General features: G+C 57.6%; 2 protein-coding genes across 10 annotated transcripts in view; both read left to right on the forward strand.

Moving 5' to 3' along the window:
• SLC6A17 (solute carrier family 6 member 17) overlaps positions 1–6,572 on the forward strand; it is a 67,443-nt gene extending 60,871 nt beyond the window's left edge. For all 3 annotated transcript variants that reach the window (XM_027581464.2, XM_027581455.2, XM_027581444.2), the window contains 3 exons: positions 138–297; positions 1,993–2,155; positions 2,593–6,572. In XM_027581464.2, the coding sequence (XP_027437265.1) occupies positions 138–297; positions 1,993–2,155; positions 2,593–2,961 (692 nt within the window). In that variant the 3' untranslated portion in view covers positions 2,962–6,572. The remainder of the gene's footprint in view (positions 1–137; positions 298–1,992; positions 2,156–2,592) is intronic.
• An 8,095-nt stretch (positions 6,573–14,667) lies between these two features.
• Positions 14,668–23,338, forward strand: part of KCNC4 (potassium voltage-gated channel subfamily C member 4) — a 42,227-nt gene continuing 33,556 nt past the window's right edge. For 2 of the 7 annotated variants that reach the window (XM_027575843.2, XM_027575886.2), the window contains exon 1: positions 15,081–16,571. In XM_027575843.2, coding sequence (XP_027431644.1) covers positions 15,894–16,571 — 678 coding nt within the window. In that variant the 5' untranslated portion in view covers positions 15,081–15,893. Of the gene's footprint in view, positions 16,572–23,338 lie in introns of all 7 variants that reach the window. The other 5 variants (XM_027575835.2, XM_027575851.2, XM_027575870.2 and 2 more) reach the window with 5 other exon arrangements.

The raw sequence follows: 23,338 nt of genomic DNA on the forward strand, positions 1-23,338 counted from the left end.
GCATCTGGATCCCTCCCCCCTTGAAGGCCTTCTGGGAGGAGGGGTGGGAAGGGAGGGGCCTGGGTGCCCCCCCGAGCCCCCCGGGCCCCGCCTACCCTGCACCTGTGCCCCCACACCGGCCTCCCGGCTCTCTGTAGTGGGCTGCTGTGTGTTTGCATTCTTCGTGGGGCTGTTGTTCGTCCAGCGCTCCGGAAACTACTTTGTCACTATGTTTGATGACTACTCGGCCACCCTGCCGCTTACTGTCATCGTCATCCTTGAGAACATTGCTGTGGCCTGGATCTATGGAACCAAGAAGTAAGGGGGACATGGGGAAGGGGTCGGATGGGAGGAGGGGTCTGTCCTCTTCTGACCCCCTGGAGAGTGCTGTGTTCCCTGGGCTGCTTCTGAGTGGGACAGGAGATCACAGAGGCAGAATGTCAGAGCTGAAAGTGCCCTTAGAGATCATTAGGAAAAAATGAGACTCAGAGAGAGGACATGACGGCCCAAGGCCACGTGGCTGTTGAGAGGCAGAGCCAGGCTGAGCACGTGAGCCTCCTGGGTTCAGGTCCTGGCATCACCCTAAACTGCCTTAAGTTACCGTAGCCCCGTACCTGACAACCAACTCTTCAGAGTTCTGTTAACTTTCTTAAGCACTGAGCGAGTATACAGGAGGCCCCTGCTGTCAAAGAGTTCTTGAACTTCAGCAGCCGGAGGCAGTTTTCAGGTGATCGACATAGGGGTGTGTGACGAGGTGTGGTTAGGGCCGGAAGTGTGGGGTCAGGTGGGGTAAGGGAAGTCAGCGGTAAGGAAGGATTGGGTCTCGTGGCCTGAGCCTAGGGCAGAGCCACTCTCTCTGTCAGCCCCTAGCCTCATTTCTCATTTAACAAATCTGTGAGCCTGGGAAGCCCCAGGGCCAGGCCCCTCCCACTCTCTCTGCAAGGCCGGGGGCTCCCCTGATGTCTGGACGGGGTCTTGGAATCAGGCTCTCTCACGGCCCCGTTACAGCCATGTCCTTCTTACAAGAATGCGGGTGGGGACACCGTGAGACGGGAGAAGCCCCGGGAGCCAGGGCTGGAAGGGGCCCTGACTCTTCTGCAATCTGGTGAAGCCCCTGTGTGCCTTCGCAGAATATTATGTTTAAGTGGGCAAAATAAAATATATAGGATTATATAGGAAATTAATTAAGTTGAAAAATAGCAAAAATACTATTTAAAATCTGATACAGTAATGTATGTGCAGTTTTTTATGCATGTGTGTTATTTTTTACTGCATTAAGTCAGAAGATCTCGCTAGGGTAATCATAATGGTAATTGTGAAATAGTGAGGAATATAATTGATGTTTGTAGGTAGGTTCAGTTGTAATGTGATAGGGAGATACCTGTCATTTAATCAATTGGTGACAAAGTCTCAGGTACTGCTAATATCCCTGCTGTTGCTTGCATTTACAACAGAAAGAAACGCAAGATTTCAGTTAGGTGCTATTCAAGTAGAGATGATTTTTTTCTTATGACATTCATATACACAGCCTGCGGCTATGGTCATCCCCCCCCCCCCCCCCCCCCCCCCCCCCCCCCCCCCCCCCCCCCCCCCGCACAGAGCGGGAGGTTAGAAACCCCTAAGTCAGGGCCTCTGGACACTGGGGACGTGCATTTCACCTCGTTTCCAGCAGGGGGAGTCTAGGGCCAGGCCAGTGTGAGTGGGGCTGGGCGCCTGGTGAACGCAGAAGTCCTCGGTGCCGGTCCGCCCGCCCGGCATGTCCCGTGGACTATAACATATCCCTGGGTGGGGTGTGACGTGAGGTAGTCGGAGGAAGTTAGCAGGGGACACCAGAGCCTGCCCAGAGGTCAGTTGGGCCACCGAATAATAAACTGGGAGCGCTGAATGTGAAGAATGGAAGAGCCTGGGAGGGAGGGACTGGTGGTCAGTGAAGTCTTCCTGGAGGAGGCGGTTGTGGGGGAATGCGCAGGCGCGGCGGGGATGCCAATGCCGGGCCCTCTGTGCACCTGGCAGGTTCATGCAGGAGCTGACGGAGATGCTGGGCTTCCGGCCCTATCGCTTCTACTTCTACATGTGGAAGTTCGTGTCTCCCCTGTGTATGGCTGTGCTCACCACGGCCAGCATCATCCAGCTGGGGGTCACGCCCCCGGGGTACAGTGCCTGGATCAAGGAGGAGGTGAGGGGGGACCTGAATGCAACAGGCAATAGAGAGAAACCCTCATAGGGTAGCTGCTGTGTGCCAGGCCCCTGCCAAGGCCTCTATTTTTACAACAGCCCAGAGAGAGAAGAGGCGTTATCCCCTAGCGCACATGGGGAGACTGAGGCTCAGAAATGTTGACACACTTGTCCAGTTCTAACCCATGTTCTCTCTCCGTGTCTGTGGAGCAGAATCACCCACCCATTTTACAGATGTAGAAACTGAGACCCAGGGGAGCTCGGGCCCTTGACCAAGGGGACCAGTTCACTCAAGTAGCAACCCTGATGGCCTCCATCTCTGCCGGTGCCTGGCCAGGATGGCAGGTGGGGGGCGGGGAGAGGGCAGGAAGAGATGGGCCTGGAGGCCCCGGGAGGGTGAGCTTGTCACAGCCCTCACCCGCGTCCCCCCCCCGCTAGGCTGCCGAGCGCTACCTGTACTTTCCCACCTGGGCCATGGCGCTCCTGATCACCCTCATCGTTGTGGCGACCCTGCCCATCCCTGTGGTGTTCATCCTTCGGCACTTCCACCTGCTCTCCGACGGCTCCAACACCCTCTCCGTGTCCTACAAGAAGGGCCGCATGATGAAGGACATCTCCAACCTGGAGGAGAACGATGAGACCCGCTTCATCCTCAGCAAGGTGCCCAGCGAGGCGCCGTCCCCTATGCCCACCCACCGCTCCTACCTGGGGCCTGGCAGCACGTCCCCCCTGGAGACCGGCGGCAACCCCAACGGACGCTATGGGAGCAGCTACCTCCTGGCCGGCACCCCCGAGTCGGAGCTGTGACCACTGCCCCACCCTGCCCACCTCTCCCCCCTCATGCCCATCCAACTCCGCTCATCCCAGCCTGGCCTCTCTTTCTAGGCCAGGTCCTCTGCCCAAGGAGAGGGGGTCTGCCCTGCCTCATCCCCCACCCCAGTCCCAGCCAGCTTCCCCCTACACCTGAGCAGGGGCTGGGAGAGACTCCGTCCCCAGTGCAGGCTCCCAACCCGTCTAACCTCCTGAGATCCTCTCACCAAATTGCAGCTGACAAACGGGAACAGTCCAGAAGCCCTGATTCCCAGCACAGGGGAGATGGCAAGTGGCCACTGTAGGGGTCGCTCCCCCCCCACCCTCTCTCCCTGTTACCTGGCACCTGTAGGTCTTAGGTCCTGGGCACCCTCTGTGCTGCCAGCTGGTGGTGAGGGGCACCGGGTGGGGTAGGATGCGGTGTGGGGCATCCCAGAGGCGGACTGATTTAAGGTTGGGGATGGGACGATTGTGCCAGGACTCAGGGCTCAGACTTGGGATGGAATCTTGTAGAAGTCCCCAGGTTCTGTTTTACAAGACAGCTGGTGCGCTCTGGCTTGAGCGCCAGCCTTGGCAGCGGGAGGGGGGCTAGGCATGGGCGCCCCTCAGCCTGGGGCTCTGGGTGGAATCTCCCATGTCCTTGGCCCTGCCTGGGGCAGGATGTGTCCCGCATCCTGCCTGGGAGGGCGAGGATTGCCCGCGACCCTTCCCCACCCCCACTAGGGCTTTGCCTGCCCTCTCCGTCCCCAGCCGGAAGCCCACAGTAGTGGCCTGTGCCTTCTTCCTCGAGAGAGGAGGGGACAGTACACAGAGAGGTTTCCAGAGCACACCTGATGGTTCACAGCACAATTCAGTTGGTTTGGAGCACAATTGTGAAGCACACTCCCTCTCTCACCTGGGGCTCAACTTTCTCGCTAGCGGCAGCTTCTCTCCTGGAATGGGGGGGGGTCCCTGGAGTTCAGGGGCTCGTACCCAGGACACCTCACACCTGGGGAAAGACGGATAATTTCACTGCCCCTTTGGGCTGCCGCTCACTCTCCTTGTGCAAGCCCAGCCCTTGCGGTGTGCCCATTGTGTGCAAATAACCTCGGGAACCTTCCCCCAAGATGCCCAGCCCGTGGTGGGGAGGGCACACAGGCAGTGCTGTGTGGACACTGGAGGCTGCCGAGAGGAAGGGCCGGGCTGGGCACCCCCAGCACCCCCACCCACCCTGACCTGAGGCCTTCCCCGGAAGAGGGCTGCCCTCAGAGTGCAGGCTGGGAGGATCAGAGCCCGGCTGGAGAATCATGTCTGCAGAGCGATGGATGGATTGGTGCATGGATGGATGAATGGGTGCGCAGCCATGGATGGATGGCCGGCAGGCAGGTAGGCAGGCTGGGCCAGCAGAACTCCATCTGTGAGACCTGTGGTGGGCAGAGCATCAGGCCACAGTGCTAGGTCTGGGCACCTTCGCGGAAGGTCATGAGTTCCTCTTGTGTTCTCAGCACGGGGAGGGACAGATGAGGTCCGGGGTTCTCTCCTTCGTCCCTTAGCCCCTTGGCCCCCCTCCCCCGCCACCTTGCCTGGGGGTCCATCCCCCCACCCTGCCATTTCCTTGACTCATCCCTCCCCCATATCCGCTCCCGTTTCCAGCCCTCCGGCCACACCTGTCCTTTCGGAGTGTGAGGGGAGAAGGAGACCCACATCTCCCCAAAGACATGAGCCTTTGGGGCACAACATCCCGCCTCAGGCACCCTCACCTAACACCTCCTACCTGGCCCCCTGCCTAATCCCAGCAGATTTAGCAACAGGAAAAGCAATGCCCCAGGAGAGACACTCTACTATATATACTCTTCTATATATTCTATTTCTATTGTACATTCAATCTGTACATGTGGGTGTAAATGCTGTTAACTGACAAACCCAATATTATACTGTGGCTGGTGGACTATTTTCATCCTCAGTGCTGTACAGATCTATTTTCATTGTATATTTGATATATTTTTAATTTTGTAGCGTGTGGCTGGGCCAGGCCCCAGCCTGCCAGCCTGCACCAGGGCGGCTGAGCTGGGCCGTCGGTTTGGTTCGTAGAGGCTGGGTAATGCTTGCAGCCTTTTGCCGTAGGCCAGGCCCTGTCCTTGCTGTGTCTCTGCTGTGTTAGACATAGGGCCTGGAGCTTGGTGTGTGCGCGTGCGCGTGTGTATGTGTGTGACGTGTGCAGGGTGATTTGTGATCCTCAGTGTTCACTGTGTTCCTGAAGACCACACTGCCCCCCCGCCCGCCCCCCCCCCCTCCCCGCCATCTCCTCCTCTCAGCTCTGTCAGGCAAGGCCTCGGGGCAGGGTGCTGTGGGGAAAGGCAGGTGTTTCTTGCTGGTGACTCATTGCCTTCACACCACTGGGCTTGCCAGAAACAGGGAAGGAGGGGCTTTGGCGGGGGGAAGCCCCTACATTTATTTTCTAGCCAACCTCTTGCTGTTCCCACTGGACTCATGAGCTCTTCATTCTAAGGAAAAGCACAGGGTTTCTTAAGATGGTGAGACCCCAGGAGAGCAGCTCACAGCGCCTCTGTCCCGCGTTTGTCCTTGAGACAGTTCTGAGGGTGTTCTGAAAGGAACAGCTGCTCTTGCCCTGTGCTTCTGACTCACACTCCTCTCCTCACTCCTCAGGGGAGCCGGGAGTGGGGCGAGGCCTGGGGGGAGTCAAGAACAGGTGGGGCATCTGATGAGGTACGATCCAGCCCCAGATTCCCCAGAGGAGCAGGAGGGGGCCGGAGAGGGGCAGGCCCCCACATCCCTGTACAGGGTCCCCATCCCTTACTGGCTTTGGTGCTGTCCATGCAGTGCCCACAGGGGACAGCGGACTCAGGGCAAGGCAGGGCGGGGCGTGCCCGAAAGAGTCCCCTGGTCCCCGTCCCTGCCTGTCCTCCAGCCCCAATCACCAGCTTCTTGCTCAGGGAGCCCTCTCCACTGAGGCAGCATGAAGTCCGATATCCAGATGGGGATGGACAGGGAGGGCACTTTAGTTGATACCAGCGAGGTTGGCTTTGGCCCTCCAGCAATAAATCTGAGGGAACTTGCACTTTCCTAGTGCCAGGAGAAGAATTCCTGAGTCACCTGCCATGGGCTGAGGCTGGGGGGGCTGGAAGCCACGTGGTGCCAGGCCCTGAGCAGGCCTGCAGTATAATGGGCAGGGGGCTCCCCTTCTGCCCCTCCTCACAGCTGCATCCCCCTCCCATCCCCCCCCCCCCAGAGTACTCCCATGGTGGAAAAAAGAAGAGACAACAGGTTGGAACACACCTGACTCCCTGAGCGTCCACTAGGCCCTGAAATGGGGGGCCTGCTGCCCTCTCACTGGAGCCTAATGACTGGGGTTGGGGAAGAAGGGCACAGCGTCCCTCCTCACCCTGAGCGCTGCTTTGTACAGACCCAAGCACACGCAGCAGGTATCGCTTTTGGTTCGGGTGCAGGTTTAGAACAATTCAAATCCATGTGCCCCATGACTGGCCAGAGCCCTGGGTCAAGACCACTCAGCCCAGGGGCGGGGACGAGGCATTGTCACCCCCAGAACCCCTCCTTCCTCTCTTCACTCCCCGCCCATGGTGTACAATAAAGTGTCTGTTCTTACCTAACCCCTCTCGCCTTTCTGACTTGTCCCAGGCTCAGGGAGAGGGGATGGGGAAGCCAGAGATCCCAGGAGAAACTCCGGGGGCCACGCATGGATGGGATGGGCCAGAGAGGACCGTGGTGAGGTTGTGGGTGCTGGCTGGCTGGGGGGTTCGGGAACAATGAGGAGGGATGCATGTTCATGTTCCTAAGAATCATCCTGGGTGTTGAACAACATGCACGCTTGTAGCAGGCCTCCTTGGGGTCCAAGGCCTCCGCACACAAAATCTCATGTGAACAGCTTTGGAGGAAGGCGTTTTATGCTCCGGGTTTTCCCAAGTGTGGAGAATGAGGCTCTGTCTGACATGAGGATGGTGTTTGGTGTCCACTTATGGGGAAACCCTACCTTAGTGCCCGGAAGAGCCATACCTGTCCTTCTGCAAGGTGGGGGCAGGTGGAAACTCACCTCAGGCGAGAGCTGGGGCTGGGAGATAGGAGAGGGATGGCAGGGGCCTTCAGGGGTCACAGGGAGCAAGCCACACTCTAAGTTCTGATCTTTTGCAAACTTCAGTGGAAGGTAAGGCCCCCCCTACCGCACCCCACTCCAGTCTGTAATTTTGCTTCCTCACCTCCTGCACACACAGCCAAGGTCCCCCAAGCAGCCCTCCATGTCCTTCTCCTGCCTTAGAAGAAAAGTGTCATTCCAGAAATAGCCACCAGATGGCAGGAGAACCTTTCCCTCCAGATCTTAGATCCCCCCCCACCCTCCTCCTTAACACCAGCACTTCCGCCTTTGTGGGTTAGTTTGTTCGTTGAAGGAACATTTATTAAGCATCCACGGTGACAGGTCCTGTGCCAGCGATGGATGCACAAAGATAAGTAAATCAACCTCTGTTGTCCTGAGTTTTCTGAAGGGAACACCTCTCCCCACCATCCCCAGACTCCAAATCCCCCCATGTACCTCTCAATCGATAAAGTCCCCATGCTGAAAATGTCCCTCCTTGTAAATTCATTCGATCCTTTCGTTGAAGGGAGTGTTTTTGGTTGAAATGTCGGCCCCCCCCCCCCTCCAGGAGGCGCATATAGAGCCACTAAGAAGCAGTGGGTTTGAAGGAGCTATGGAGTCCGACTTTCCAAGTTCAAGTTCAAACGCCGATGGGCCTCCCGCCTTCCAGGAGACCTAGGGCACGTTATTTAATCCCTCTGAGCATAAATGTCCTAGTCTGTAAAATAGGTATAATGAATGAATTGGATGAGCTTATGCATGTTGCCCCCATGGGGTATCAAGTTACCCCAAATCTTAGTGGCTTAAAGCAACCATTTTATTATATCTCATGGTTTTTGAGGTGAGGGATTCAGGCAGGGCTTGTCTGAGTGACTCTTCTGGTGGCAATTGAGGTCACTCAGCGATGTTAAACTGCAGAGAAGCTGGTCTGGAGGGCCCAAGGCAGCCTCACTCACGTCCATCCCAATGGCCGACACCTCAGTAAGAACGGCGGGCAGGCTGGGCTCTGCTGGGACTGTCACCAGAAGGGTTTCTATACCCGGCTTCTCCAGCATAGTGCATCTCTGGGTGGCCAGACTTCTTAAGTGATGGCTCAGGGTGCCCAGAGAGGCCATTTTAAGAGACAGAGTAGGAACTGCCAATTTCTTAAGGTGAGGGCCTGGAAAATGACACAGTGTCACTTCTGTTGTGTTCTATGATCACAGCATCTGCCCAGAGTTAATGGGAGGGCATACAGACCCCACTTGCCGATGGGAAGGGGGCCAAAGAATTTGTGGCTCCCCATGTCACGGGCCCATCGCAGGGTGTTAGGGATCTGCAGCCATTGGCATCTGGGTGGGAGCGTCCTCCTTGGGGGAATGTCAAATTACAGACACAAAACGGGTAACAGAACAGTTCGTTCTGATGGGGAGGCGAGTGGCTGAGCTGTGGCTGTGGGTAGAGAGAGCAGACAGGGAGGAAGACATGTGGGAAGACATGAGAAGAGCCCCTTCTGCCTCGGGTTTGCCGGAGGCAGGTGGCATTCTTCGGTTTGAATCATGGCTTGGTCACCAACTGTATGACCTTGGGCAAGTCACGAGCCTCTGGACCGCCATTTCTAGTTTGTAAATGGAGGATGATAATGAAATTGCTGTGAGGGAAAAAAGCTCCTTCCGGAATACCTCCTAGAATACAGTGTGGAATGCTTTCCATACCGAAATTCAACAGGTACTCATTAAATAGTTGCTTCCTTCCTTTTTGCAACTGGAGTAAGTCCGTGGGGCCCGTCTCATTCTGGGGGTCCCATCACCCATGCCATGAGCCATTCTCACAGAGCCATTCAGAAAGGATGGTTTCAGCCCCAAACCCAAAGAAACCAAGAAAGGCGGGGAGAGAAGGCATTGTTTCCAAAGGAGGGAGTATCACTGATCCTGCACACTGTCCCGCTCCCCCCAGCAAACAGTCGCAACCAGCCACACAGCCTCAGTCCACTCATAAGGGCTTGGGCCAGGGTTGAAAGATTCTACACACTACAGGATGTGGTGGTTTAAAAAAAAAAAAAAAAAAAAAAGGCCTCAGGGGGCGCCTGGGTGGCTCAGTTGGTTAAGCGTCTGCCTTTGGCTCAGGTCATGATCCCGGGGTCCTGGGATGGAGCCCCGCATCAAGCCCCACATCAGGCTCCCTGCTCAGTGGGGAACCTGCTTCTCCCTCTGCCTCTGCCTCTGCCTCCTCCCCACTGCTTGTGTGCTCTCTTGTGGACTCTTTCTCTCTGTCAAATAAATAAAATCTTTTTTGAAAAAATGGCCCCAATCCTTTAAGACTTCAAGTGGAGTCTATGCTCCTCCCCTTGAATCTGGATGAGTCAATGTCTCCTTTGACCCACAGAGTACAGCGGAAGTGATGCTGTATGGCTTCTGAGGCTCGCTTAAGAAGGCCATGCCACTTCTACCTGGCATTCTAGGGATAGTGGTTCTGGGGGAACCCAGCCGCCGCGTAGGAAATCCAACTGCCCCGAGACTGCAGGTGCTAGAGAAGCCGTGTGTTTGTAGGTGCCTCTGTTGACAGGTGCAGCTGAACTCCCAGCTGACAGCCACCATCACCTGCAGGCCACGGAACGCGGCACAGTGAACATGAGCTTGAGAGGTCTGCAGCCCCTGTGGACTGCAGCTGCATGAGGCACCCCAAGCGAGAACTGTCCAACTGAGCCCTTCTGACCTGCTGACCCTTAGTATCCTAAGCAAAATAAAATGCTCGTCATATTGACCCCACTAAATTTGGGGAGTAATTGGCTTCAAAGTGATAGTAACCAGAATAGGAAGCATACTGACGATCTGGCCCAACTTCCTTCTAGAACAATTGGAGAAACTGAGGCCCAGGGAGGGGAAGGGATCTACCCAGAATTCCGACAAGCAAACAGGGGGAAAACCAGGGCTGATGCCTGGGTTTCTTGACTCCCAGTCTAGGCAATGCAAGTTCTGACAGGGAGGGCTTCTACCCTCCCCCCACCTAATCCCACCTCACTAGTTCCACGCGTCGAGCATGAACTGAGTGTTCTGAGTCCTAAGGATTGTGCTAAGCATTGGGAATATACAAGTAAGGATCAGGCAGGGGCCTCTGCCTCGTACAGGTAGTCATAATCTGACTTGGAGCATCCCGCCATTGTCATTACCCACTGGTGCCAGGCACACAGGTGCATTCTTCACTGACATTGTCCTATATGGGAGGAAACCCGGGAAATGGGGAGAAGACTATGTCTGTCACTCAACCACAAACCATTATTAAGATTACCCCATGCCAGCCACAGTGCCAGATGCAGAGTGGAAAGACTCAGTGGAGATCCACCCTGCGGCTCCCTGGGTCAAAGCTGGCTGGCTTCTGGGTCTCTCTGTTCTTCCCAGGGCTGGCCCAAGCAGGGAAGGATCCCTGGGCTTCCTAAGCATCCAAGAGGAGCCAGGGTTGGGTCTGCCTCTCCAGACAACGGCTTCCCCTTTCCCCAGCACACTGCTGGAGGGGGCTGGGACCGTCAGAACTAATTAAGCCCTCTAATGGAATGAACCAGTTTCGCTGGAATTTAGCCAGGTGGGAGGAATCTGTACTTTTCTAGATGGAGAAATGCCGAGTGCCAAGAAGTCTTGCCAGCTGGACCCTGAGCTAGTGCGTGCGTGTGTGTGCGTGTGTGCGCGTGCACACGCTCATGCTATCTCTAGATGCAGACTGGGTCTCTATCCCAGTAGCCTTGAGTAAAGAGGGCTCCGGGGGGGGGAGGGGTCCATTTAGCTGGTCCTGGTCCCGTGACTCTCATGAATACAGTTCTACGGGTAGAGGCCACGTGGGACCCCATGTCATTTTCTACCCTTGGTCCAACCATAGGCCCAGCTCAGTCTCCCAGAGCTCACTGCTGCTCCTTAGGCCTGAAGTCTCTCAAGGAGAATGTACCTGGGAGATGGCACTCCACTCCGTGCCAGCCCTCTGACTCCGAGTCCATGATTTACGAGGCTCTAAGTCTTGGCCAGGCCTGAGCTTGTGGCCTGCATCCTTCGGGTCCCTTCCCTTTAAGAGCTGGGACATCAGAGTCTGACTCCTGAGTTCCCCAGAGCCCCACATACCCTTCCCTAGGATTTTTTCAGAGCCACCCAACCCTGCCTTCTGCCCCCATGCAGAACCATTAGAGTGGACCTCCACAAGGCCCCGAGGGCTGTCCTCCATGCTGGGCTCTCCCCAGGCCCCTCCTGGGAAGGCTCTTGGCATTTGATTTGGAGCCTGTTAGTCTCTGCAGGCTGCCTGCAGGTGGGGGTAGGAGGCAGGGTTCAATGGACTGATAAGCAAAACAGGAGCCTTCCAGCCTCCTCTGGCTCTCTTCTTTAGTGCCTCCATGAGAGGGAGGGAAAGGCTCTATCACCTTCCCCCCAGTGATGATGGTTGATAAAGCAATTCAGTTAATTGGGCTGGGGAGCAGGGCAGGCTGGGTAAGGATGCTGGCTCCTTGACCTGGGCCTCAGGGAGGAGGGGTCAATCCCTGGCCAGAGCTCCGAATGCCAAAAGGGCTCCGGAGATGTGAATATCAATGGGGAGGTCCTTGCTTGATAGCTGTGGGACCCGCTGCTAGGCCCGGAACCCCTCAAAACAAGTAGAGTCCAGAGCAGGAAGATGGAGAGGATACTGGATGGCTCCTGTCACTCCAAAGTGGCTGAGCCCCACTCCAAGCCCCAGTAGGGAAAGGGCAAGGGCAAATGGCTTTGATGTCAGGCTCTCCAGCTTTGGGCGGGCAGGGCCGGCCTCAGCTCTCAGAGACCAAGGAAGGGACTTATTTGAGGGGCTCGCCAGCCCATCCGTGTCACTCTGGGAGCAAACGTTGCCCTCTTTTCCTACGCTGGTGCCCCACCTTTATTCCTGGTGAGGGGAACCACTGTGGCTGCCACTTTAGTGTGGACTAGTGCCCAGACAGATGTTCTTTTCTGACTACAAGACAAAGCCCCGGGGGCCCCAGGAAGGAACGTGGAGAAAAGGTGACAATGGAGGGAAAGAAGCTTGTGGAATTAGGAGTTTCCAAATGTGGCTATTTCACAGCCTTGCTTAAGCCTGCTGGTTATCGGGGTTGGAGGAGTGGGAAAGGGCAAGAACAGACAGTAGGCTGGGAACTGACAGGAAGCCCAGAATCTGCTGTCATCCCAAGCCTATAACCCCCTTTTCTCCTTATCCCCACAGCCCAGAGTGGAGGTGAAATCTGGAGCAGGGATTCCTAGCACCACCAGGGGGCAACACCCACCCACCCAGAGTAGGCTGTCCACAGGGCAGGCTGGGCAGGAGGCTCTCTACTCCCTCCTGGGCTCTGTACTTTGGGGAAATAGCGTGACCTCATACACGCAGAACTAATGGAGATGAGCCTTCTGATGGCAGCTGCAACTGAAGGCCCCAGAAAATTCCAGAAAGGCCAGGTGACAGGTTAGCTCAGAGCTCTAGGATAAAACCTTCAGCAAGTGGTGAGGACTTCTCTGGGGCTTCTGTCCTGAGGCTGAGCTCCCATCTTCAGGAGCCGGTCAGTGCACTGAATCACGGACCGTCCCATCTCCTGCACTTTGACTCACTGCCTCTCCCAGGCTGGGCCTTCTGTTTTCCCTGGTTCTTCCTGGGTTCCCCTACCCAAACCCAGCTTTTTGATCCCCCCACCCCTGCCCAGGCCTTCTATTTGCCTTGTAGCTTTCTCCCTCCACCCATCTCCCCACATGCTTATCACCATCCACAAACACTGCAGAAGGGAAGCACCAAGAGGGCAGAGATTTGCTGGGATCTGGGGGAGGCGGGGGGGAGGTGGAGAGGGGAGGGCTGTTTTATTCATTGATTTCCAGTGCCTGAACAGCTTATGGCACACAGTAGGTACTCAAGAAATATTTACTGGAGGAACAAATGACTTAGCTATGGGATGCTAGGATTTTTTTTTTCCATTCCTCCCACCCCACTCCCATCAATTTCTCCCTCTTCTTAGAATGACTGAGTTCAGCCAGCCTGAAAAATGCAAAGTGGGGGAGACCCCAAGGGAGTCTGCCAGGACACACCCAGATAGCATGTTAAAGCCATTCATCACAGTCAAAATCCTTGCTATGGCTCTTCCTCTCTCACTCTAGCTTCTGAATCTTCTCTTCCCAGTCACACTTGGGATATTTCTTCTTTGCTGCAGCAAACTCAAAGCCAGCCGAACTCTGAAATGCAGACATTAGGGACTGGACACAAAAGAGGTGTCAACAAATGTGTGTTTCTGGCTGCAGTCCAAGATGGTACCCACCTTCTCTGCATATTAGTACGGATCATCAAAGACCACGGTCCCTTTGGTTTTCTGACCTCATTAATGAGACTTTTGCTGACAATCCTTCGCATTTGCATTGAGCTTTTAACTTTTCCTCGGAGCACAACCGGGCCCTTGTCTTGTTTTCCCAGATTAGCCAGGTACTGCCTGATCTGGAAGTTGGATGGTGCACAGGTGTCCAGACCAGGTGTCCATCGCCTTGCATTTCTGCCTTAAAATCCTCCTTATGTCATCCGGATGGACATGGAGGCTGCCTCAAGCTGTAAAAAAAAAAAAAAAAAAAAACAGAGAGAGAGGTTTAACTTAAAGATGTAGAAGAGGCTCTGGACTCAAAAGCAAATAAAAAAAATGAATCTGGACATTGCTCTTGGGATGAGGCCAGTTAAGATCGGGCTGGAGCCTAATGTTTTGGGTATGGCAGCTTCTCACTCACTTAGCAAACAGGTTCTCAGAGGCAGGCACTGTGGGAGCTATCAAGATGAAAGAGCAATGCGGTCTGGAAGCCCTCACGGTCAGAGAGGGGAGAGGAGACAAACTGCAATGAGTAAAACAACACAGAACCAGAAAGGGGTCGCAAGGCAGGACGCAGGCAGGTCCTACGTGCTTCCAGGGCAACGAGGAGCCACGGCTTTAACCTAATGATCTTTCAGGACCACGCACTCCATCCCCATAGGTGCCAGAGCTCAGGTTTTCCTCCGCCCAGACCAGGAGCCAATTCTCTGCGCAAGGCCCCCAGGTCCCCCCATTCCACCGCGGGGGCTTCGGTGACGGTGACAAGAGACGGTACGGAGACCACAGGCATCTTGGGCCTAGTTGGGCCTCGGAGGCGCAAGATGGGGGCGGGGTGGTTAGGAAGTCCCAACACGGTGTCTGGGACAGGAGGGGGCAGCCTCCTCCTCGCGACACCGTCTCTCCACTCCCTTTCTTCCCCGTCCTCCAGTCCGCCGCAATGCAACCGCAACAACAGTGGGGAGGGGGCGACCAGAGCAGCCAGAAGGAGCGGGCGGGGGTTAGAGGTCAGGGGTCGCGAGCGCTTCGGTGTCACCGGGGCTGCAGTGGGAGGAGCTGCGGGCTCGGGGAAGGCGGGGAGCCGGGCCGAAGGGGGCGGCGGGGGGTGGGGGGGACGGTGGCGGAGGCGCGCAGCCGCGGCGCGCCAGGCTGGGCGCTGGCGGCGAGGGGGTTACGCGCCTCGGTTCGGCTCGGCTCGGCTCGGCTCAGCGGAGGAAGGCTGAGCTCTGCCGCCGGGGCCCTGCAGCGAGCCCGATCGGCCCCGCGCCGCGCCCCGCCCACCCCACCCCGCGGAGGGCGCGCCCGGGCGAGGCGGGGCCGGGAGGAAAAGGCGCCACCAGAGAGTGGCATCCGCTACCATCGCCGGAGGGAGATCGAGAGCCCCCTGAGGCCCAGCCCACCGGCGCCAAGGCTCCCCTTTTCTTAGGCCACCTTTCGCCCGCCTCCTGCCGCGAGCCAAGGCCGGCTCCCCGCCCGGAGATGGGCAGAAGCGCGGATGGCGTGGCTCCCAGCGCCGCCAGATCACAGGAGCCCGGCGCCGGGGCGCTGCGCTGAAGCTCCCGATCGGCGCAGCCTGGGAAGCCTGCAGGTGTCCTTGGCCGCGCGGCCGCCGGAGCCTAGAACCCCGCGCCCCGGAGCGGCTCCGCCCCCCAGGCTCGGCGCTGCGCAGGACGCCCCGTCTGAGCCCCCCCCCCACCCCGCCCCAGCACGGCCCCCGCTGCGCAGCGCCAGCCCAGCGCCGCTCCCAGCCGCTGCCGAGCGGCGGACGCAGGACCGGAGGCTCGCTCCTGCGGGCGCGCTTGTTTTCCTGCGGCCGCCTCGCCCTGCGCAGCCCCCGCCCGCCTGAACGCCGCGCTCCGCTCAGCCCCGCCCGCCTTCCGTGCCCTGCGCTGGATTTATGAATGGGGGGAAGAGGCCACATGCCGCCGCCGCCGCCGCGTGCTGACCGCAAGCACCCCGGGCCCGCGGAGCTCCGGCTGCCGTGAGAGCGTCGGCCCGGCCCCCGCAGCCGCTCCAAGGACTTGTTGCTGCTGCGCTGCCGCCGCCGCCGCCGCGGGGAAGCCGGCCGCTCCCGGGACTCGGCTCGGTCTGGGAGAGCCGGAGGGTGGCCCGCGTGAGTGTGAGCGCGCGTGCGCGCCCCGGACCCTCGCAGTGCGCCTGGACTGTGCGCTAACTCGCCTTTTGGGGGTGACGGGGGGGGCGTGTCCAGAGCCCGAGCGTCTGAGTGTCCAGTCCTAGCCGGGGAGGTGTGTGTTTGCCCCTGCCTCCCCGGGTCCCTCGCCTGGGTCCTCGGCTCGCCTTTTCCCTCCTTGCCTCCCTCGCCGGAGCTGCCTGCCCAAACCCCAACCACCTGTGCACCCGAGAAACCCAACTCCTCCTGCTCCGCGCCCCGGGGGGGAGAGGCAGGGGCAGGGCCAAGCCGCAGAGGGGGCCGCCGCCGCCTCCTGCCTCCTCCTCGCCTCCTCCTCCTCCCCCCCCGTCTGACGCTGCCTCCTCGGGAAGGGTGTTTGGAGGGCAGCGGCCGCCCCAAGCCGAAGCCCCGCAGCGCTTCTTATGATCAGCTCGGTGTGTGTCTCCTCCTACCGTGGGCGCAAGTCGGGGAACAAGCCTCCGTCCAAAACATGTCTGAAGGAGGAGATGGCCAAGGGCGAGGCGTCGGAGAAGATTATCATCAACGTGGGCGGCACGCGACATGAGACTTACCGCAGCACCCTGCGCACCCTACCGGGCACCCGCCTCGCCTGGCTGGCCGATCCCGACGGCGGGGGCCGGCCCGAGTCCGATGGCGGCGGTGCGGGCAGCAGCGGCAGCAGCGGCGGCGGGAGCTGCGAGTTCTTCTTCGACCGGCACCCGGGCGTCTTTGCTTACGTGCTCAACTACTACCGCACGGGCAAGCTGCACTGCCCCGCCGACGTGTGCGGGCCGCTCTTCGAGGAGGAGCTCACCTTCTGGGGCATCGATGAGACCGATGTGGAGCCCTGCTGCTGGATGACCTACCGCCAGCACCGCGACGCCGAAGAGGCGCTAGATATCTTCGAGAGCCCGGACGGAGGCGGCGGTGGCGCGGGGACGGGCGACGAGGCCGGCGACGATGAACGGGAGCTGGCCCTGCAGCGCCTGGGGCCCCACGAGGGAGGTGCGGGCCCCGGCGCCGGGTCCGGGGGCTGCCGTGGCTGGCAGCCCCGCATGTGGGCGCTCTTCGAGGATCCCTACTCCTCCCGGGCGGCCAGGGTGAGTGGCAGGAGCCTGGGTCTCCTCTCGGGTGTGCAAGGGGACCCGTGGCGGTGGGCATAGGGGCCGGCGGGAGCGGGCAGACACTGATTTACCTTGCCTCTGCCTCCCTCCCAATTCCCTCCCAATTCCCTCCGGCTTCCCTGGCCCCCAGGGGACTCACAACCCGCCCCCCCCCCCACCACACACACACCCTCTCTCCTGCACGCCTCATCAGGAGATTGCACACACTTGACTTACTACTTGGACCTCATCCCAGCTGCCTGCTTTGCCGCATCCCCTCCGAGGGAGGGAGTGGGGTACCCTTAGCTGAGCTCTTCCACCCCCTTCTTTATGCGCAGGCCTTCTCTCTTCATTGACACCCCCCCCCCCCTCCTCTGCAGGGCCAGCGTCCTGGAGAGCTGGAATTAGGCCTCCTGCTGGAGGCAGGCAGGGTTTGGGGGAAGAAAACTGGGTGTGTTAAGCGCCTACTCTGTGGCAGGCGCTGTATCAGCTCCTTCCATGCATGCCACCTCCTCTGAATGCTCGGGGCAGCTCCCTGTGCTGTGAAGTGTGAGTTTTGTAGAGGAGACACCAGCTTCAGCCCATGGCAGACAGAGCTGGGACCAGAACCCAGGCCTCTCATCCAGGTTTCCGGAGAACCCTTCTTTCAGGGAGATAAGTCAAGATGTCTGCCCCAGGCCATGCCCCTAAGGCTTCCTGGTCACCTGGGATAGCCTGGCTTCAGTTCGACAGGAAGGGCCTAATGTTCTGGGCGCTGCAGGCTCCCGTGGTCAGTGGCCAGCCTGTGATGATCCCAGATTTGTTGCCACTTCTTTTCTTCCTGCTGCGGCACCGATTGGCTTCCCAGAAAGCCCCGGTTCAGGTTACTGCTTGAAGCGGGTATATGGGGGGAGAGGGGGTTGGCATAGGTTGATCTAGGCAAGGTCTGGGTCCCTTCCCGCCATTCCCTCCCCAAGTCGATCCAGTTTCTCCCAACCCCTTTAGGTGAAAGGGGGTAGAGGAGCGGAGACATGCTTGGACAGCTTTAAAAATTCTTAAAAAAAAAAAAAAGAGAGAACCCTGGGGGCTGGTGTCTGGCTTCCCCCTTGGTAGCCTGAAGCCTGGCTGGGGTCTGTCGGAGACAGGAAAGAGCAATATGTATTGGGTCTGGAGACTGCCTCTTGCTGTGGAAGCTGGTCCTCATCTCTGGCCTCCCAAGTTGTTGTGTTAATGAGTCTCAGAGCTCTGTCACCCTCCCCAGCATCTCCTGGGCTGGGCCTCCACCTAGTCATGGAAGGAAAGTTCTACTTCCCGCCCAGGGGAGGAGGGGAGACCGAAATGGGGCTGTAGGTCAACACCAGACCAGGGCAGATGCAGCTCCTGCCTGAGGAACAGAAGTCTCCGGGGTCGAGGCCTACCAGGCTGGGCCTGCAGGCATCCCCAGGGCAGCCCGCGGAGGGCAGAGACCTTTTTCAGGACTGAGAGTTGAAGTCAGGGGCCAGCTGCCTTTGTTTCTTCTCCTACAGTCCTGAGATCAGCTCAGAAGGTGAGGGCCAGGTCATGCCCTGGCATGGGTCTGCTGTGGGTTCTGGGGACTTCTCATGCGCTTCACTGACCCTGCTCGTGTCAGCTCAAGGCTATGTGCACTAGGGGAGAGTGATAAGTGTGGATAGTTCATGTTCTTTCCAAGTTGGGGGTGAGAGGAGGAGCCGGTAGGGAGGCAGGAATGAGATGAGGTGGTCAGGAGAGCTAGGTCCTATTTCTGAGCATTCTGGGGTCTCTGGGGGACTTTTCACCTTCTCTGGTTCTTCTCTTTTGGATTCCAAGGGACTGTGCCATCAATGAGTTTATGTTCTGCTCGACAAACCACAGGGTGGATCAGCCCGGGGGGGGGGGGGGGGGGGGAGGGGCTCTCTGAGTAAGCTCAGAGCCTAGCTGGCCCTTTCAGTTCCTCCAGGAGCCCAAGATATTTGCCCTTTTGATATCAGCCATTCCAGTTGAGGACCAGGCAGGATTAATTCTTCGTATTGAAGCAACGAAGAAACCAGGATTCAGAGGTGTTAAATGTTGTCAAACACAGTTAAGTAACAACAGAGCAGGACGCCTTCCCTAGTTTTCAACTTTCTGGTTGTGAATACTGATGTGAACAGCTGTATGGAGCTTAATGGCACTTGTCCCAAAAGAGGACTTGCCTCCTGCTAAGGAGTACAAGGCAGAGGCCAGCCCTTCGGTTCAGCGGTTCCTGGGACAGGCGGGTGGGAATACATCATCTAAAACAAATTAATAACTGCTATTAACTGTACTTTGCATTAAGCTCTAGTCCTCCCAGTAAACTCAGAGTGGAGCTATCCTCCCCGTTTAATGGATTGGGGCCGTGAGAGGGTAAAGATCTTGACTGGTATGACCCAGCCAGAAAGTGGCATGCTGGTGAGTCCAAGCCCTGCTCCTCCGATTGCAACATGTTCTTTCCACCGAACGCGGCTGTTCTTGAGATGGAGAGGTGCCTTGTTTCTTATTCTGGCCTGGAAGGTGTTCTGAGGTTCTGTACCTCCTGTGGGTGACATCAGAAAACCCAGGGGCAGATGGGGACATCCGCAGGGATGTTGGCTCTGTTACCCCTCCTGGCCTGAGGTGTAGGCGTTCTGGGGCTGTGGCCTCCCTACTTACCCTGTTTTCCCCAGGCCAGTACCACGGCCCCTCCAGCACCAGCCCCTGGGTCAGTGTGCGTACCTCCCCTACTCGGGGGCCTGCAGCCTCGGCCACGGCCTTGGGGCTTTCACTGAAGGCCAGAAGGGCAGAGGAGTTCCGCTCCGCCCCAGGCGTCTCTCTGCACACAGCAGCTGGTCATCTGAGGAGTGCGTTATGACAGGAGCAAAGCAGATACAAACGGAAAGTGAACTGAGCTGATGGTGGAGCCTGTTGCCTAGCCACTGGCCTGGTCTGCAGAGCCACTCCCAATGGGGCAGGCTCTAGGCGGGCCCGGGTGCTCACCCCTGCTCCCCTCACCGTGGCCGGGCCCATGGCGGCCACTGCTGTGGTTCCGTTTCTGTGGCCTGACCTGGGAGTAGGCACGACGGGCAGGCTGGTCCTGTCCGCACCTGCCCAGTGCCCATCGTCCCGGGCTCAGCCGCAGCCAGGCGGCTTCCCAGACTGAGGGGGGACCAGCGGGGGTTTGGGCAGTATTGAGAGCGGTAAAATAAGCCCTCCTCTTTTCCTGAGGGCAGACAGGAGGCCTGATGAACGGGATCCCGGGACACTCCTCTCTCTCACCCCCAACCCCTTGACGACCCAGGGGTGAGACTGGCTTCAGCTCAGTTATCAGCGCTATTGAGAAGGATAGTCGTTCTCCTTTGGCTAAATCCATACCTGGGTTAGTTTTCCCATAATGTTTCCCTTCTGAGGAGAGGATGTGACCCAAGGATCCCTGGTGCCCCAAGGAGGCAGCTGGAGCTGGGTTTTCACCTGGGTTAAGCACCCACTGGCTGTCAGGTGCTCTCACCAGTGCTTTGCTCTAGGATCTCATCTGGCCCGTGTGAGGCAGGGATCATTCACTTCAGTCTTCAGTGAAGGAAACTGAGGCCCGGAGGGGCTTGCCCAAGGTCACACAGCTGGCGGTGGAACTAGGCTCCAAACCCAGATCTGTGAACCCACGTCTGTGTTTGTACCATATCTGCAGAAGGCTTCTGACTTCCGGGGGCCCCAGAGGGGGCCTTCTGCTCTCCTCCCATCCGTCCCCTGACTTATCCCTCCAGACTAAAGCTCCCATCCCCTCACTCCTTGGAATTGCTCGCCTCTGAGCTTGCTCTCTATTTTTTCCTCACTGTGGGACTTTAACAAAAAGAAAGCGGACTTAATACGAGAGGAGACTAGGTGTCCCCTGGCCCAGGCAGCGGAATGAAACGGAGGCCTTCTCTGAAAGAAATGCAGAGCTCTATTCCTGCTCATCGCCCCTGGAGGGCCCCAGCTTCTCTGGCCTGGGCCTTGCCTGGGACTAGCCCAGCGGTGGGCAGGACCCTTGGGTCCCAAGCCCGTGGGGCTAGGGAGAGCCAGGAAGCCAAGCCTGGGAGGCAGGGTGCCCTGTCTTCCCCAGCCCCCCAGGAAGGGAGTGCCAGCATGCACCTTCCCAGGAGCTGGAGGGGTGTCAGGCCAAGTCTGCCCCTCTCTCCCTGAATTGCCCTGAGGCAGCCTCCCAATCTCCTCCTGGGTTTGTTTTGTGATTTTCTTTTTTGTTCTGAACAGACCAACATTTGCCTCTGAACATCTTGCCTCCGGATGATGAGGTGTTTCTGTTTGTCACCATTTGGGGTGGGGTATAAAGTGGGGGAGGGGCTAAAATAAACTTGGGCTATTTTGGGGAGATGGGGGAAGAACAGGCAGGAACACAGCCAGGCAGTTGGGCCTTGGGAACAGGGAGTCCCCAGGCCCCTGGCGTCCACCCATGGACAGTGCTGGCTTGGCATGCTGGGCACCAGGGCGCTCATAGCATCCTTGTTCCTGGGCAGCCAGCCTTACCACCACCTCTGGCCCAGCTCTCTGCTAGGGTATTTTTTCAGGCTGGGTGATGGTGACGCAGACCCTGGCAGGGGGCTCCATCGGGCAGTGGCCTTGGCCCACCCTGGAAAGCCACAGGAGTCTGAGAGCCCATGTGCCTGGAGGTATTGCTGGGCATACCTGTCCCCTCTGGCCCCAGTTAGTGGGGCTGGCCATGTCTCCTTGTGACAGGCTCCCCAGGACCAGGAGAAGAAGCAGGCCATCACCTTGGCTCCAGTCATTCAGAAAACATTTATTGAGTACTTACTACATGCCAGACACCAAGCTGGGCCCTATAAATATAAAGATGAGTCAGACATGGTCCCTGTTCCTGAAGAGAGCTAGGTCAGGTGGAGTAGGTAGCAGCTGAGGGAAATTATGTGACAAGGAATGGTAATAATAATACAGGAAAGATCATGAGAGGTGCCACAGGAGTCTTAAAAAATAAAGTCCAATAGGAGGTGTGAGGAAAAAGCGATAAATTCCAGCCCTACGTGAGGTGAGGCAAGGCGGGGGAGAAGGTTGGCAGGCAGGGAAGCTTCCACGAGGAAACAGAAGTTAAGCTGGATAGGCCCTGCAGGATAATGACTTAGCTCCCTTAAATAATTTTTAGAAGGAGGCAGGCTATAAATAAATATATAAATAAATGAGTTTTCAATGTGGGCAGTGCTTAACCATGCAGAGTTAGGGAAGGGGTGAATTTCCTGGCCAGGGGACCAGGCTGGGCAGAGATAGGACAGCGTAGAACATGGATAGGCACTAGCCAGGAATTGCATTTGGCTGGATAAGTTCTTGGCCAGTGATCTGGGCTGGACCGAGTTTCTTCTGGGGCCAGACTCCTTAGCTCTAGGCCCCCCAGAGGCCCCTAGAAGCCCCACGTGCTGCCTTTGGCAGGAGGTGGGCATAGGGAAAGGCAGGAGGTGGGCATGGGTAAAGGCCGGCTCTGGCCTCTGGAATGGGATGAGAGGTCCCAGGGCCAGGGTCTGCTCCTAGGGGAGCCCGCGAAAGAAGAGGAGCAGGGGTCTCTAGGCTGGTCCTGGGCCTCATAGTGCAGGCCCTCATTCAGGAGCCCAGGCACAGCCGAGAGATGCCTTGCGTGGCAGGCTCTCTCCCCTTTCCTGCCTCTGAGCCCCCAGGGCTGCCTACTCCCTTTACAGCACTGCCCGGGCACTAGGATCTCACTTCCCCAAAAACCTCAGCTCCTCATCTCATCCCCACAGATCTTCCTCTGCAAGTGTCTTTGGCTGTGTTCTCAAATTTCTCTTCTCCTACACTTCATCCTTAATATAGGTTTTGGGCATGAGTCTTCTTATGTTTATCTGTCCATCTGTCTCCTTGGCCCTTTCTCCTTGGGCTCCCCTCCCCTGCCCCCGCTGATTATATTCAGTTCCCAATGACTGGTGTCTGTCACCTCCCCCCTACCCCCCCCGACCCAGCCTGTGCCAGATTCCTGAGACACTCTAGGCTCTGTGCTGAGTCTTACAAATATATCGTTTCTTTTAATCCTCAAAACAACCCCATCCGGTGGGCACTGTTCTCATCCCTTCAACACATCAAGCACACTGTAGCCTCAGGGCCTTTGCACTGCCTGCTCCCTCTGCCTCTTGAGCTTTCCTGGATCTTCACATAACTCACTCCCTCACTCCTTCAGGTCTCTGCTTAGATGTCACCTTGGCTGAGGCCTTGCCTCATCACCCGATTTGAAATACTTCCCTCGCCCTCATACCCCTTACTCCCTTTACTCTTTGTTTTTCTAACACTTACAGCATATGACATACAATATATTTTACTTACCTGTTGACAGTTTCCTTCTACGAGAATGTAAGGCCTAAGGGGCAGGGGTGTTTGTTTTGTTTCCTGCTGTTCCCCAGCACCCAGAACAGTGTCTGGCACGTAGTAGGCACTCAATTTCCATTTTATGGGCAAAGATGCGAAGGCTCAGAGAGGTTAAGAACTTTGCCTAAGGTCTCTCAGGCTGTCAGTAGCAGAGCCCACCTTGGACCCAGAAGTGTGGACTTTAGATTTCCACCACCGACTATCTCAGGATGAGCTCGGTGAAGGAGGCCCATGACAGGGCTGGCCCCACCAGCTTAAACACCTGGGTCTCCGGACCGGTGGGCCCCCCCAAGAGGATACGTGCAGCAGGAAGCTTGAAGGAGCAGTGCTTTCCTGCACAGAGGCTAGGAACCTCCTGTCCAGGGTAGTGGGACCCTCCTGCAGCCTTCCAGCAGGGAGAGAGTACCTGCTGGCCAGAC

This window comes from Zalophus californianus, chromosome 4 (genome assembly GCF_009762305.2).
Source record: "Zalophus californianus isolate mZalCal1 chromosome 4, mZalCal1.pri.v2, whole genome shotgun sequence".
NCBI classification, from domain to species: domain Eukaryota; kingdom Metazoa; phylum Chordata; class Mammalia; order Carnivora; family Otariidae; genus Zalophus; species Zalophus californianus.